Source organism: Lampetra fluviatilis, chromosome 39 (assembly GCF_964198595.1).
Source record: "Lampetra fluviatilis chromosome 39, kcLamFluv1.1, whole genome shotgun sequence".
NCBI lineage: Eukaryota > Metazoa > Chordata > Hyperoartia > Petromyzontiformes > Petromyzontidae > Lampetra > Lampetra fluviatilis.
Genome location: NC_136313.1, coordinates 8,982,921 through 8,996,906, shown reverse-complemented (window position 1 = coordinate 8,996,906; position 13,986 = coordinate 8,982,921). Strand labels below are relative to the sequence as shown.

Here is a 13,986-nt window from a genome sequence, read left to right as displayed (position 1 = left end):
CCTCGCTAGGCAGTGAGAATCCGATGTAACCACGGTGAGTGGGGGTGGTAGCTGAAACCCGGATTCCAACTCTGGGAATCTCAACGGTGCTGGCTCCTGTGCAGCTCCGGCCTCCGAACCACCTCGGTGAGTTTGCGTCAGTCGTTACCGCGTGCGTGGCTCGAACAGAAACGCGGCCCCCTCGACGCGGAACAAATGGGACTAGACTGAACCACGGAGGGGTTCTGCGCCAAGCGCCCGAGCACAGGCACCACGCTCCTCGCCGATCGCTCTACCGCCATTGCCAGAGCGACGGGCGAGACGAATGAATTCGGATCTTTTCTTGACGGCGCCCGTTTTGGGAATGGCGTAGTGTCCTCATCGCGCCAGGGGAGAAACGTGTGCGCGGCATAACTCGCGTGCGATAGGCACGTTCATTTGCACATGAATTGCGGTTGTCTGCCGTGGATCAGCCGTTTGGCCGTTTCGCGAGTCCAGCTTTTCACGCGGGGATTCGCTTTGGCTCGGCTGCCCACGGATCTCGCGAGCGCATCGCTCCGTGTACGCGGCCGATCTCGTCGCAGCTCCGAAGCTTAGTAAGGTTCGAGGCTGGCGAGTGCGTGGATTGGTTGTCTTGCCCAGGGTGTTGTTGGCTTCGAGATCGCAAGCGGCCGAGAGACAGGCGTGCGACAATGGGTGTGGTTCACAGACTAATCTGGGTGCTCCTGCCAGATTGAACCACCGACTGAATTTGTCAGCAGAGCTTTGAGCGTTTTCACCTCCGCCCGTATGCACTGTGGGTTATCTACTGATGCTCCACTTATCATGAGGCCAAGGTGGTCATGAATGAAATTGGCCAAATATCACACTGCATTGCCCGGTTGAAATAAAGTCTTGGGAATTTCCTAGGGCAACTCAATGACATATATTTTTATAGATGTCTGTCTCCTCGACGGAGACTAGTGTCAAAAGCCTGCAATCACTTTCCCCTTTTGTTGGTAAATGGAAGGGGGAACAAAGTTTGCCATTGCATGCACAAACATTGAAAGAGAACATTGCGCCATATGGCAATGGCCGTAACAGAGCAATCATACCTGGCCTGGTATTCACAATCCAAATGTTTACTTGAGGCGACACAAATGCGATAACCTAAGTGCCGGTGCGACTGTTGGTTCAGGAAGCCAATGCCGGGTCGGTGACACGGAGTCGGCACCCCTGAGATCCTAGGCTCCGCTCTGGGTTTCAGTCACCCGTAGTTATTATCATTATTATTAAACTGGGTTTAAACCAAGGTTTGCTAGTCTAGCAAATTGATGGTCACAGACCGGTGCTCACCGATGACTGCGCAGACACAACAACAGGTTAAATTGGTTTTAGTTAAAATTTGGCTAAATTCCAGCTCTGAGGATTAAGAAATGATCACGTTTTATATTGCCGTGTGACAAGTGTCTCTGCAAGCAGGCACGAGTGGGAAATCACTGCCCTCTAGTGTATGTGGACCAGAGGTGACTTGAAGAAAGTGATCTCGGTAGTATCTCTGCGATATCCACTTCCATGAGCCGTTCTCTGAATCACACAAACGGTTGCACTGCTCTGTGAGATTTCCCAACGGGATTCTCCGTCTCGCGTCAGGACGTCGATCGCACAGTCGGGGATAGTTTGCGATGAAACGTCACATTGAAAAATGAAAAAAAGACCTGGAAGCAGGAGTGAAGCGTGTGTGTGGTGTGTTTCCAGGCGGCAGGGCTGGGCCGCATGAAGCCCAACACGCTGGTGGTCGGCTTCAAGAAGAACTGGCGGCGAGCCGAATCCAAGGACGTGGACGAGTACATCAACATCATCCAGTGAGCGATGCGGCGGCCGAACCTCCCGCGCTGGAAGCCAGAGATCCGCGGGGCCATCCGGAGGAGAGACGCGCAGTCGTAGAGTGTGTCGGTCCGCGCCCACGTCGCTGGCATTCCGGACTCGGACGCTTCGTTTTCCGTGGGACGGATAACTTGGAATGACTTGGGCTGTCCCGAGCTCAGGTTACGGCCCACGTTGGCCAGATTTCGAGTCTGCCTACGTTTGAGTCAGCCTGAGTTCGAGGACGAATCACGCTGGGCTCAAGAAAAGTGGTTTGATTTGTGGCACTAATTGAATTATCGCACGAGCTGTGACCAGGTTACGATTGTGACACGTTGGGGTGATGATTTTCCCCTCGGTCAAAATTCGGACGTGGGGAATTCGGCCCGAGTTCGCGAAGCAAATTTTAGCCGAGAGAATGTGGTGGGCCAATGCGAGATGAGGGGGGGGGGAATGTTTTTGTAGAAACGCTCTGCCGGGGGATGGAGGATGGCAGTTCGAGTTCAAACTCGGGTCCTGTGGCTCATTAAGAGGGAAACATAATTCATCACCCCCGCGACACCCCCACCTTCACCCCGTCACGCGCGCGCACACACACACATGGCAAACATATGCACACAAACCCAACCTGACCCACCCTCCCCTATCACTCGTGGAGTAATTTCTATGGATATTTGGGACCGAACGTAAAGATTCGCAGGACGAGCCGCCCCCTAGCGGCGAGTCTCGCGCATTGCCGTTCACCGCCGCCCCCCAGCCTTGGCTGTGGCCGCGAAGGGCCGAGTTGGTTGCTGCTGAGGCAGCCAGGCGGGAGGTTCCGCTCGCCCGCACGCGCTACTGCCGCAGGAGCTGCGTTGGAAAGGTGGTTTAAGCCGAGCGAACGTTTCTGATTCTGGTTGGTGAAATGGAGGTTTATTTTCAAGTGAGGATGCAGATAATAATTATGTTCTAATTCATAATAATTGACTAAATAACAGACCCCATGCCATGTCGGGCCTTGCGCGGTGGGGTTGTGTGACCATGCCGTACTCGCTCGTGGTATAAACCGAAAACGCATCGGGAGAGGAATAAGGCAACGATCGCACAAGAAATCGTACGCGGCGGTGCAGTTCTTAAACTGTCGTCGCATCTCTCCCTCCGCTGCCGCCCCCAGCGACGCGTTTGACTTCCAGTACGGCGTGCTGGTGTTCCGCCTGCACGAGGGCCTCGACGTGTCGCACATCGTGCAGATCCAGGGTGAGACACGCTTCCTGTCACCACGCCGGTTTCGTGTGTTCTTTTTATATCTCCGTCCACCTCCCGCCCCCGGAATTGAATCCCGATCGCGCAAACGACGTCATGCGACGATGAGAAGCACCCGTTCGCACATCCGGAGAGCAGCAAGACGCTCTGCGGTGAGAAGAACAGCCCGTGGAAGCGGATATCGCAGAACTACCTCCTTAGTTGCAAGTGACCTCGTGACCACACAGTACAAATTTAGCCAAATTTTTTATGTATAACCAAATTTAATATGATGATGATGTTGACGCTTGGGTGTTGTTTTTACGTGCGGTCATTTTGTGACGGGACTGAGAACGTCAGATCACCACACTTGAAAAATCTAATTAATCGGAGGCGTCTGCCTGGGATCGAACCCAGGACCTCGGTGGTGCCGACTCAACGCTCCGACCTCTGGGCCACCCGGCAGCAATCTCGGAGGAGGACATAGAGGGGGTGTAGATTTTGTTCGGTTGTTGTCCCATGAAACACCGCCGCTCTGTTTAAATGTGGTGGGCTGCAGCGCTACAGATATAAAGTAGCGCGTGGCTCTGAATCGCCGAGCAACGCCGTTGAAGACCGAGGCTCTGGAGATGTTGCTGCACAAGCGATGTGTGCGCTGCACATGGGCTCTGTGGGGTCACGCGGTCGTCATCTTAAAACCAGATCAAGTGCGTAAAGGGTGCATCGAGATTTTCGTTGATGAATCTGCATGAGTCTACGTTGGTACAGCTGACACCATCGTTTTTTTACACCTCCGTTGATTTTAAAGTCACACCCGACCACGTTAAAAATATTCTTGGTTCTTTCGGTAAAGTCACGTAGAAGGGAAACAATAAAATAATAAAAATATAAAACAATAACATTCTCACGACGTTTCGATTGCAACACAAGCAATCATGCTGTGGTTTTCACACCTGATGATGATTACCTGTGTTGCAATCGAAACGTCGTGAGAATTTTATTGTCTTATATTTTTATTATTTAATTGTTTCCCTTCTACGTGACTTTACTGAAAGAACCAATAATATGAATCCCTGCAGTCACGAAAGCTTTAAATCACGTTCAAAATGTTTTATATTCTATATGAACGTAACTAAATTATATTGGAGGGGTGGGGTGGTAGGGAAATTGGGCACCCCTGACACCAACATTTAATAATCTAATGGTGAACTTAATGTCGAACGGACTAAGACTGACAACTAAAGTAAAATTCACAGCTAAATGAGCTCTGGCTGGGAAGCAGCCCAGTCACGTGTCTGATCACCGCCGTTGTTGTTTGCGTCACGACTCTTAACAGTGGTGGCAATGGCAACAACGGTGCATTTTCTTGGCGGTTGTGTGTGCCTGCGTGTGTGCCGACTCAGCCTCAAATGAGTACCTGGTGCGGTGTGTAAACATCGCCACTAGGGAGACAAAGGCGGTCAGGCGTGGCGCTGGCCACCCACCCCCTCGTGTACCGTTCCGGCCTTTATAGGTGCTCGCTAACAGCACTTGCCCCTACAGTCTGTTAAGGCTATATGGGGGATCTTTGTCTTTTTGTTGCCTGCGTGTGTGCCTGCGTGTGTGCCTGCGTGTGTGCCTGCGTGCGTGTGACACAGAGGAGCTCCGCCTGCTGGAGAAGGAGCGCGAGGAGGAGAAGGACATGGAGACGGAGAAGGGAGGCCTCACGGACGTGGTGGTGGGGGGGGGTGACAAATCCGAGTCCAGCAGCCCCCAGGAGCCCACCGAACCGGGAACTCCACTGCGCATCGGTGAGTGAGAAACGCCGCGAGCGCACCGGGGAGACACCGCGGTCAAGCCCGGAGCCCGGTCCGGTACCTCCGGCGAGTCACAAAAGCGTGACTTTACCGAAAGAACCAAAGAGTATGGATCCTTGCAGTCACGAAAAACTTCAAATCTAGAATGAGTCACAAACTCCCGTGCCCGCACCAGGATTCCCCTGGCCCACACCGGTGAGTAGGCGAGGGACGCAGCGCACGCGTTACCGGGACGCGGGTGCCGTTAACAAAACCATCACGGACCTGCATGGGGTGGTGAGCCCTCCTCATGCAGCAGCAGTAGGTTGACAAAATGGGCCTCGCCCGTGGAGTAGCTCGTGCGTCGCGCTCTCTGTGGAGCCAGTCGCATGGTGACACTTTCTCGGAGGAAGCAACGAGGCTGTTCTCCGCCCCGATCGAGAGTTACAAGTCGACTCCCTCCATTTAGTTTTTTTTATTTTACCAGGTAAGGGCCACTTAGCTGCTATATAGCTCTTTTTCATAAGCGACCTGGCCACAAATAATAGTTTAATGAAGTGGCTTTTCACGTAGAAATCTATAGTTAGCAGCCAAATACTCTAAACCCACGTTGATTCTAAATGTGGAGGGAAAAACCGGAGGCCGCCAGAGCCCTCGTTCGGGCGCAAGCCGTCTTGACGTTTATCGAGTTTAATTTGACGAATTCTTCTATCAAACACGCTCACGGGAAAGCCGCTTAAGGCATTATTAACGCTGGAAGGCACGTGACTTCACGAGGCCCAGCTTATCTCCGCGTCGCGAAGGACTCGCGTTTGTTCCTCTGCTAGATGTCACGCTTTGAGGAATTGCTCCCCGACCTGAAGTGGTAGAGGGCCAGCGTCATGGGGGGGGGGGGTGGGGGGAGCCCTGTGGCGTAGCTGACGGCCAGATGGGGAAAGGGGCGAGGGTGAAAAGGTGACCGTCGTTGGCTCGTACTGAGCTCCCAGCGCTTGGTTTGGACGATGGGCAGAAGAAACTAACCCTTTAAAGCTCGGTGGTATCCAGCGCCAGTCTCACAAGGCCTCACGGAGCTGTACATAAAATAATAGGTACCTGAACAAACCCCGGACAAATAAAACTGAATAAACCCTTAACAGATATAACTGAATAAAACTGAAAGGAATCAAAACAATGTAAAAGGCACATTTCAGTTTCATTTATTAGGTATAGCCCTGTGAGTCATGCGGCTCTTGACTGGGGTGCAACCGCAACAAATAAAAACATGAACAAGAAACATCTTAAAGGGACTACATGCAAACAGAAAAATCCAGGAAAAAACAGCAAAGTCTTCCAGAAAAAACACCGTATGTCAACGCTGTGTGCAAAAATCCCAGTGGGATGCAAGTCAAACAATAACAACCATAAGACAATTTACATTAAAGTTATCAGGCTAACTCTGTACTACAATAAACAAACATGGCTAAACCAAAACTTTTCAAAATCAACAAAAATAAAGCTATAAAACAATGTAAGAGCGATCATAGGAACTGTGAATCAAATTTAACAATAAACGATATACATGACATGTACGACCAAACTTTGCAGCCATAGCTGGCTGCATGAGTCACTCCATAAAAGCAGGAGTATCAGTATCAACATTTTTCAATACACCTTTAAAGATCAGCACACTATAATCAAAACACATACGCAGACCGGCTGTGCAAGTGAAAACCGATATGTTTCAAGACGGCACCTAAAAGATTCTACCTACTCAGACTCGCGAATGTTCTGGGGAAGAGCGTTGTTTCATGGACGAGGAGTCGGCTTCTGCTGTGGGCCCCGTTTCCCACTGATCGCAGGCTGAGTCCGAGACGCGCACTGGCGCGGTGGGAGAGTTTACGGACGATTTTGATAAGAGGTTGACGCGGGTGATGGATGTGATCTCGTACCGTTAATCCGAATTAATTGGCCTTTTCAAAGAACTCGCGAGGTCTGCAAAGCTGGCCTGCTGCGATCATTAAATTGGTTGTTGGTTTCTCTCCACCGTTAAGGAGGTAAACGATGAATCGATTTAATAATGAGTGGCTGGTGCACTTGGCTATGAACCCACAGCGACCCGCGTTCAATTCCTGGCCATGGCGAGTAATATCAACACTGATCCTGTCCTTCCCCCCCCCCCAACACTTCCCCCTCCCCCCCCTTCACCGACCCATACAGACCAGCGTGGTGAAGTATGGTCCAAAAGTGAAGTATGGTGATGTAAGGAGGCCTTCCTCCAGTAGTGGGTTGAGAGTGGCTGGAATTTGTTATTTTATTCCATCCCCCGTAAGGAAAAGGCTGCCCACCCACGATTGTCGGTGAAATGCGAGCTGCGTTGGCCGGAGAAAGTTGTTGATGTATTTGGTTGTGTGTGTGCGCGTGTGCGCGTGTGTGCGTGTGTACTCGCACACCGTTTAATGGTCGAACAGTCACTGGCAGCGGCACCCCTGGAGCGGAGGAGGAAGAAGGCAAAGGGCAGCAGACAAAGCCTCTGCTGCATAAAGGCAGGCCCGAGCACCATGTTGGAAAGACCTTGGACTCTCGGCCTTCGATCTGTCACCCCCCTTCTGAACCTTTCAGATTTCCTCACTTCTCTCTCCCGATGCGCTGCATTCTCTCCTTTCAAAGGAAGACGCAAGTCATAAAATAAATAGTTCCTGTTGTCGTGCGGTATTTCAGCTGCGTTGCAGGCTGGGTGCCCTGGGAAAGCGCAAGAGTTTGATGCTTTTACGATGGGAAAAAAGCATTTCAGTTTAGGGTCAGGAACACTCGAGTGACGTTACTGTGGCATTGCCCTAGTGCTGTATCGCCAAGCACAAGGGCTTGAATAAAATGCTGCTGCTCAACACAAGTTCAGAAGAGCTGATAGGTCAATAGACTAAAATAAATAATTTTAAGTGGCGGTACAGTAAATTTTTTGTTATTACTTTCATTGTAAAAAAAAAAAAATATTTGAAGGGCAGTTTTGTTCAGTTAAAGCTCCAAGTCACCTTGACTCGACTTGCTTGCCCCTAGGATTATGTCAGTCTGCACCTCTCTGTCCCTGGATTATTGTGCTCTCTAACTGCTGTATTCTATTCTCTTCTCCAGTGCCGGAGCGTGTTGCTGATGTCTCGTTGCTCGCCGGCGTTTCTCGCCCTGTACCGGCGCTTTTCAAACCGCACTCCTCTCGCTGCCTCGTGGAAATCCATCGCCCCCCCCCCCCCCCTGCCGTGCTCACCAATTGATTCTCATTGTCGAATCAATCTTGGATGTTTTGGAAAGGCTCGTCCAAGCGGTCTGTTTTTTTTTAAGCAGTTGGTGTTGGAAAGCACTGGCAATTCTTTTTTTGTCCCCGAGCGTGAAGGTTTGCGTTTGAAAAGTATTTCGTTTTTCAATGGAACCTCTCCTATGAATTCTCTTGTGGTCTCTACACTTGGTGTTTAAGGGCCTTGAAGTGGTGCTTTTGTCCTCTCCTGACCCACCTTTTCTTCAACCTGTGCACCACAAACATTCCATCGACGTTGACGGCGGCAATCACTGTTATTCATTAATCTCGATTCGTAAGCTGGCAAAAGGCGCGGTGCACGTATCGCGTGCCGTGCCGGCCTTTGATATGGTGCTGACCAAGCAACACTTGTCCCAACAGTCTTGTTAATGGCTGCATGGGACGATCTCTCTTTTTGTTTCATGCCACCGCGCACAGAGCGCCGCAGCAAGCTGCACACCCTCCCGCTGACCAACTTCGACCAGAAGCTGCTGGACGCCAGCGCGCAGTTCAACATCCGCCAGGGCAAGGGGACCATCGACGTGTGGTGGCTGTTTGACGACGGAGGTGAGGTGGTCTGTGCGCCGGTGATGGGGCGCCGTGGTGGCGATATGTTAACTACCTCGTCTGGTATATTTGGAGTTTTGAGTGTTCTCCCCATGGTCATGTCGATTTGTCTCTGGGTCCTCCGGTTTTTTTCTCCACATGTAGAAACGTATTCTTTGGGTCTTTCCATAAAGTCTCATACGCTGACACGGCTCTATGCGGCACGTTATCGCGTGCAGGCCTCACGTTGCTCGTGCCCTACCTGCTCACGACCAAGAAGACGTGGCGCGACTGCAAGATCCGAGTGTTCATCGGCGGCAAAATCAACCGCATCGATCACGACAAGCGCGTGTGAGTCCCCTACTCGGCCACGCGGTTTGTTTGTTTAGTCTAACAACGCTCCTCGTGCGATCGTCACGCGACGCATCCCAGGGGCACTTTACAATACAAAACCCGTTGGCCAATCGAAACGGATAATAATTAAATAGGTAAATAAAAGCGAAGTCAATGTTAAACAAAAATTTATTTTCAAAGATTCGATCGTGCCAGCAGCATTCCCCATTCTGACTTGGAAAAAAATTCAGAGGCAAGGACGCAACATCAACGGGGAAGGCCCTTGACCACCTCCGGATTTTAGATGGCTGCAATAGTTCAGCACTCGTTAATGAAAACAATTGACAACTATGAGCGGTGGGGGGGGGCTAAACAATTCATCAGTTCGTCAATAATGAGATAACGGGCATGGAAGGCAGTAGAGTTAAATGAGAGTGGAGGGGTAGGAAGGGGGCGAGTCCATGTGAATTTTTGCAGCCTGTGTACCCGATTAATGAAATTTATTGGGAGCCAGTGGTAGTATCGGAGTATTGGGGTGATGAGATGGCAATTGGGCGATACCCCTGTGGGTGTGTTTTTTGCACTCCAGGTTATGGCCAACATCGTTAATGAATTTCTGAACCGATCTTGGGCCTCCCCAAGGTCGACTCGGCATTAAATGAGTACCGGGTGCAATGTGTAAAACATTCAGCACTGAGGAGCGACCGAGCGTGGTGCCGGCCTTCATAGGTGCTACTCGCTAAGCACTTGCCCCAACAGTTTGCTATGACTATAGGGGGGATGTTTGTCTTTGTTGCATGTGAACGTCCGTACGTTACGGTGCTGTTGACTGCCAGGATGGCGACGCTCCTGAGCAAGTTCCGCATCGACTTCTCGGACATCGAGGTGCTGGGAGATATGAACACAAAGCCGGACAAGGATAGGTGAGGCCTTGTGCAGCCGACGCATCCTGGGCCTCCCCTCTTCAGGCTTGGCCGTAAACGGGTACCCGGTACGGGGGGTGTGTGTCAACATCAGCGCTGGGGCGACAAAGGTGGTCAGGCTTGCTACTGGCCTCGCAATTCCTATCCCTTACCGTGTAGTTTAGGCCTTCAGAGATGCATGCTTAACACCGCTATGCCCCTATGGTCTTTATACGGCGTTTTACAAGGGATCTGTTGTGTTTAACACCTCAGCTTTTTCAGTCCCCCTTTCAGCCACCACTTTAATACAATTAGTGCTCATGACGTTGCACGTATCCCACGATAAGGATTGGGGGGGGGGGCGGTGGGGGAGTGCATTTTAGGAGGCCGTGAGGGGCAGCGGCGTTGAGGGCATCAAGCGACCGCTTGACACGGCGGGGGGGGCGTTTGGCGCCGTGGTGTGTGCCGCGGCAGTGTGAAGGCGTTCGAGGAGATGATCGAGCCGTACCGCCTGCACGAGGAGGACCTGGATGCCGAGGAGGCGGAGAAGCTGCGGCAGGAGAACCCCTGCAAGATCTCCGACGACGAGCTGGAGAGGTTTCGCGACAAGGTACCGGCGAGGAGACCTGGTTTTGGAAGAGGGCCCTCGCGGTGACGGAAGCGTGAACTGAGGCTGCCGAACACAAGAAATTTTGCGCTGTTACCGGGTTGAAAATATTCCCTGCGAGTGACCAATTAATTAGTGAGGCTAAAGTGCTGGCAGTGATTGGCTACATCTCGTTTGCAGGCCATTTTGAAGTGGTATGCCTCTTGTGGCCACGGGTTCTTAAGAAATACATTTTGAGGGAGTACACATAGGCCTGAGGTTTCCTACGCCATCATATACAGCTTGGATTTAATAACGTGGACATAGACATAGCCATTGCAGGGCACCCCCTCCCTCCATACCCCTGGTTACGAAAGAAGAAGTCCACTCCGTGTTGTACCTGACAGCTTGCGTGTGTGTTTGTGCGTGTGCGTGTGTGCACATGGTTTGTCGTAGACGTACCGTCAGATCCGGATGAATGAGTTGCTGCAGGAGCACTCCCGCAAGGCGAACCTCATTGTCATGTAAGTGATGGTTTTTTTACTTTGATGGTGCTACTGTGTTACACAACAAAATGGCTCGTCAAGTTCCATCGCACTCGTGTTGTCGGTGTCATTCACTTCCGGAGTGCTCCTACATGGTAGTGGCAGCACCCACCCGTTGCCATAAAACAACAATTTGTATTTGCACAGCATCTGCATGCAATCACAGCTCGAGGTGCTTTGCAAAAGTGAAGAGACAAATACATGAGAGGATAGAAGAGGGTTTGGCGGCGAGGGTGAAGGGTGGCGTATGAGATCCAGGGAAACATACAGTTGGGGAGTGGAAGCAAAATCGAGATGCAGCCCGGGATTACGCAATCTCAGCTCGGCACCAACAACAACGAAGACTACAACGAGACCTATGGACGCCCGGTGTGGCCCGGGGAGGGGTGGCACCGACGATTCCCAAGGCATCCTCGCGGGGGGCCCTTCACCAAACAGCTCTAAGGGCATCTGTCCATCCATCCACGGGGTGAGAGAGAGCTGGGGCCCTTTCACCAACGAGTCCCAGGGCATCGTCTCTAGGGATACAAAGGCGGTCGGGCGTGGTGATGACCACGCACCCCCTCGTGTGCCGTGCCGGCCTTCATAGGTCCTTGCTAACAGCACTTGCCCCAACGGTCTTGTTAAGGCTTCACGGGTGACCTTTGTCTTTGCGCGTGTGCATGGCAGGAGCTTGCCGGTGGCGCGCAAGGGAGCGGTCTCGAGCACGCTCTACATGGCCTGGCTGGAGGTGCTGTCGAAGAACCTACCGCCCACACTGCTCGTCCGCGGAAATCACCAGAGTGTGCTAACATTCTACTCGTGAGCGCCAGCGTGCGGAAGCTGGGTAGTGGGGGGGCGTGGGGGGGCGTGCGGAGATGATTGGGAAGCGCATGTCTGTACCCATTTGAGAGAGGAGCAACGCAAGTGTGGGGGGGGTCTCCGTTGCGTTTTCACTGGAAAGCGGTTTGGCCTGCTCTTTTGATTGCATCGGCCTCGCTTGTTGGGCGTTCGACGCGAGTTTTTAGACTGGGTTTTTGCCGGAGCGTAGAAAGAAGCGTGCAATGTGTGTTTCGTTTAATTTTTTTGGTTTTGCTACCGGAAAGGAGTCGGATTGATGGGGCGGCGTTAGGAGGCGCTCGCGGGCAGGTGTGGAGGGTAATGAAATAGTAGCATTGTTTTAATTGAAACTTGTCTCGTTAGTTTTTTGAAGAAATTTTTAGGTTTATTAATGTGTAGAGACGGACCAGGTTGCCTGCTGTACGTGCTTTATTTTTTGTTTGTTTGTTATCATAACAGGCCTCGGTTTTTAAGGTGTGTTTTTAAGGATGGTTATTGAACAACGGAAAGGGAGGCCGAAGGTTGGCAATGCGCGTAGACGTTTTTGTAGCAAAGTCTTCGACATTCACAGGGTGCAAACCTGCCGTGCACACCGGGTCCGATTGTCAACTTATTTTTCAATCGTTGCCCACTGTTGGTTTGACATGAGCACGTTTATGTAGTCCTGATTTCCGAATGCAGTTGCGTTGACGTTTGAGGGTTCGCTGTAAGTTGTTATTTGTCCGTATGCAGTTCTTTCAGCCGCAAGTTTTTAAGTGCCTTTTGGTGTCATACAGGATGGGAGGGGGGGTGTAAATGATCATTTTATTTTCCATGAATGCGAGGGAGTTGCGAGCGGCCCATGTTAATTTCACACGTGACTGACGGGTGCCGTTGTTGGTGGCATGATCAGCCACGATCAATCCGCTGCTGGATGAAGATCTCCCACAAAGCCATCGCCATCACGCACCACGGCCTTGCAATGTAACGATCCATCTCACTCCTGCACACGAGATGATTTAATTGCTCCGCCATCGCGGTGGACATTCACTCGACGACAAGAGGACAAAGTAACGCGGTTAACTTTGTGTGGTAGGTGGCATTGGTGTTGAGTGGATAAAGGTGTGTTTGGTGGGGGCCTTAACATATTGACTGCCATATGACCGACGATAGGTCACATGCTATCCAAGCTCTTTATACACCCCCATAAATTGTTTTTGGGTTGTACCACGCATCATTTTGCATGATTCGGCCGACGTTTCGCGCCGCGTGCTTCGCAGATTCCGCTTTAATTCAATTCCGGAGGAGCTCCTGGCACACAAAATGAAATGTCGGACATTGCACCGAATCGATGCGTGGTAACAACCTGGAGACGCATCGGAGAGCCATACAGCACGAAAGTGAAAACCACACGTTTGCCTTTCAACACCTGTCCTCCTTATTTCTCTCGGTGACAACAACCATGTCTAGGGCAACAATGCAACAAGAACGGTCACTTCCGGGTCATATGGGTCCCCGGGAATAAGCGGCATATGACCCCAAGGTTTATTTTCAATCGAGGGTGGGGATTGTGCAGCAGTTGGCACGTTTGATGGGAGGGTTCACTCGGGTGGTCCGTGTGTGCGAGTGACGATGACGGGGCTCGCAGGGTTGATTTTAACTGGCTTGGTTCTGCTGCTTTCGCTTTATTCTCTATACACAGCTCGCTGGGTTTCTGAATGATTGGAAGGGTGGCGTAAATCCAAAAAACAAATGTGTTCTTCCAAAGTGATGTGTAATTATGTCCCTTTTAATTGTACGCTTGGGCAGAATTGCAAGCCTTTATAGTTAAATGCAATAAATTGTTTATGGAATTTTCTCGATTATTGTGCCTTATTACGCGGTATGTTTTGTCCTGAGTGGGTGACATGTTGACAAGGCGAATGGTTGTGGTGCATCCTTGGTGTGATGTCCTTACCTTTATGGAGGGCAAGATTTCGGTGTTGTAAGGTCGGTGTTAAGGAAATTGTTCCACATGGCAGTCGGTAGGGGGGTGGGGTGATACTGCATACATTCGGTAACATAGCTATAGGGATTCTGGCTGGGTGGCTGAACTTGGCTGGACTGCTGAGCATGGTGAGTTGGCTGGAGAGGCCACACCCAAGGCTGCCTTAACATGAGTCTCAAGACTAAGGCTGCTGCTGCTTCTTCT

At 51.3% G+C, this 13,986-nt stretch overlaps 1 protein-coding gene across 4 annotated transcripts in view; it reads left to right on the top strand.

The window, feature by feature from the left end:
* Positions 1–13,648, top strand: part of LOC144945971 (solute carrier family 12 member 1-like) — a 131,937-nt gene extending 118,289 nt beyond the window's left edge. For 3 of the 4 annotated variants that reach the window (XM_078874662.1, XM_078874660.1, XM_078874661.1), the window contains exons 19-28: positions 1,717–1,823; positions 2,978–3,060; positions 4,683–4,835; positions 7,268–7,342; positions 8,524–8,652; positions 8,871–8,982; positions 9,801–9,887; positions 10,341–10,476; positions 10,909–10,976; positions 11,667–13,648. In XM_078874662.1, the coding sequence (XP_078730788.1) occupies positions 1,717–1,823; positions 2,978–3,060; positions 4,683–4,835; positions 7,268–7,342; positions 8,524–8,652; positions 8,871–8,982; positions 9,801–9,887; positions 10,341–10,476; positions 10,909–10,976; positions 11,667–11,802 (1,086 nt within the window). In that variant the 3' untranslated portion in view covers positions 11,803–13,648. The remainder of the gene's footprint in view (positions 1–1,716; positions 1,824–2,977; positions 3,061–4,682; positions 4,836–7,267; positions 7,343–8,523; positions 8,653–8,870; positions 8,983–9,800; positions 9,888–10,340; positions 10,477–10,908; positions 10,977–11,666) is intronic. The other variant, XM_078874663.1, reaches the window with a different exon arrangement.
* The last annotated feature ends 338 nt before the right edge of the window (positions 13,649–13,986 follow it).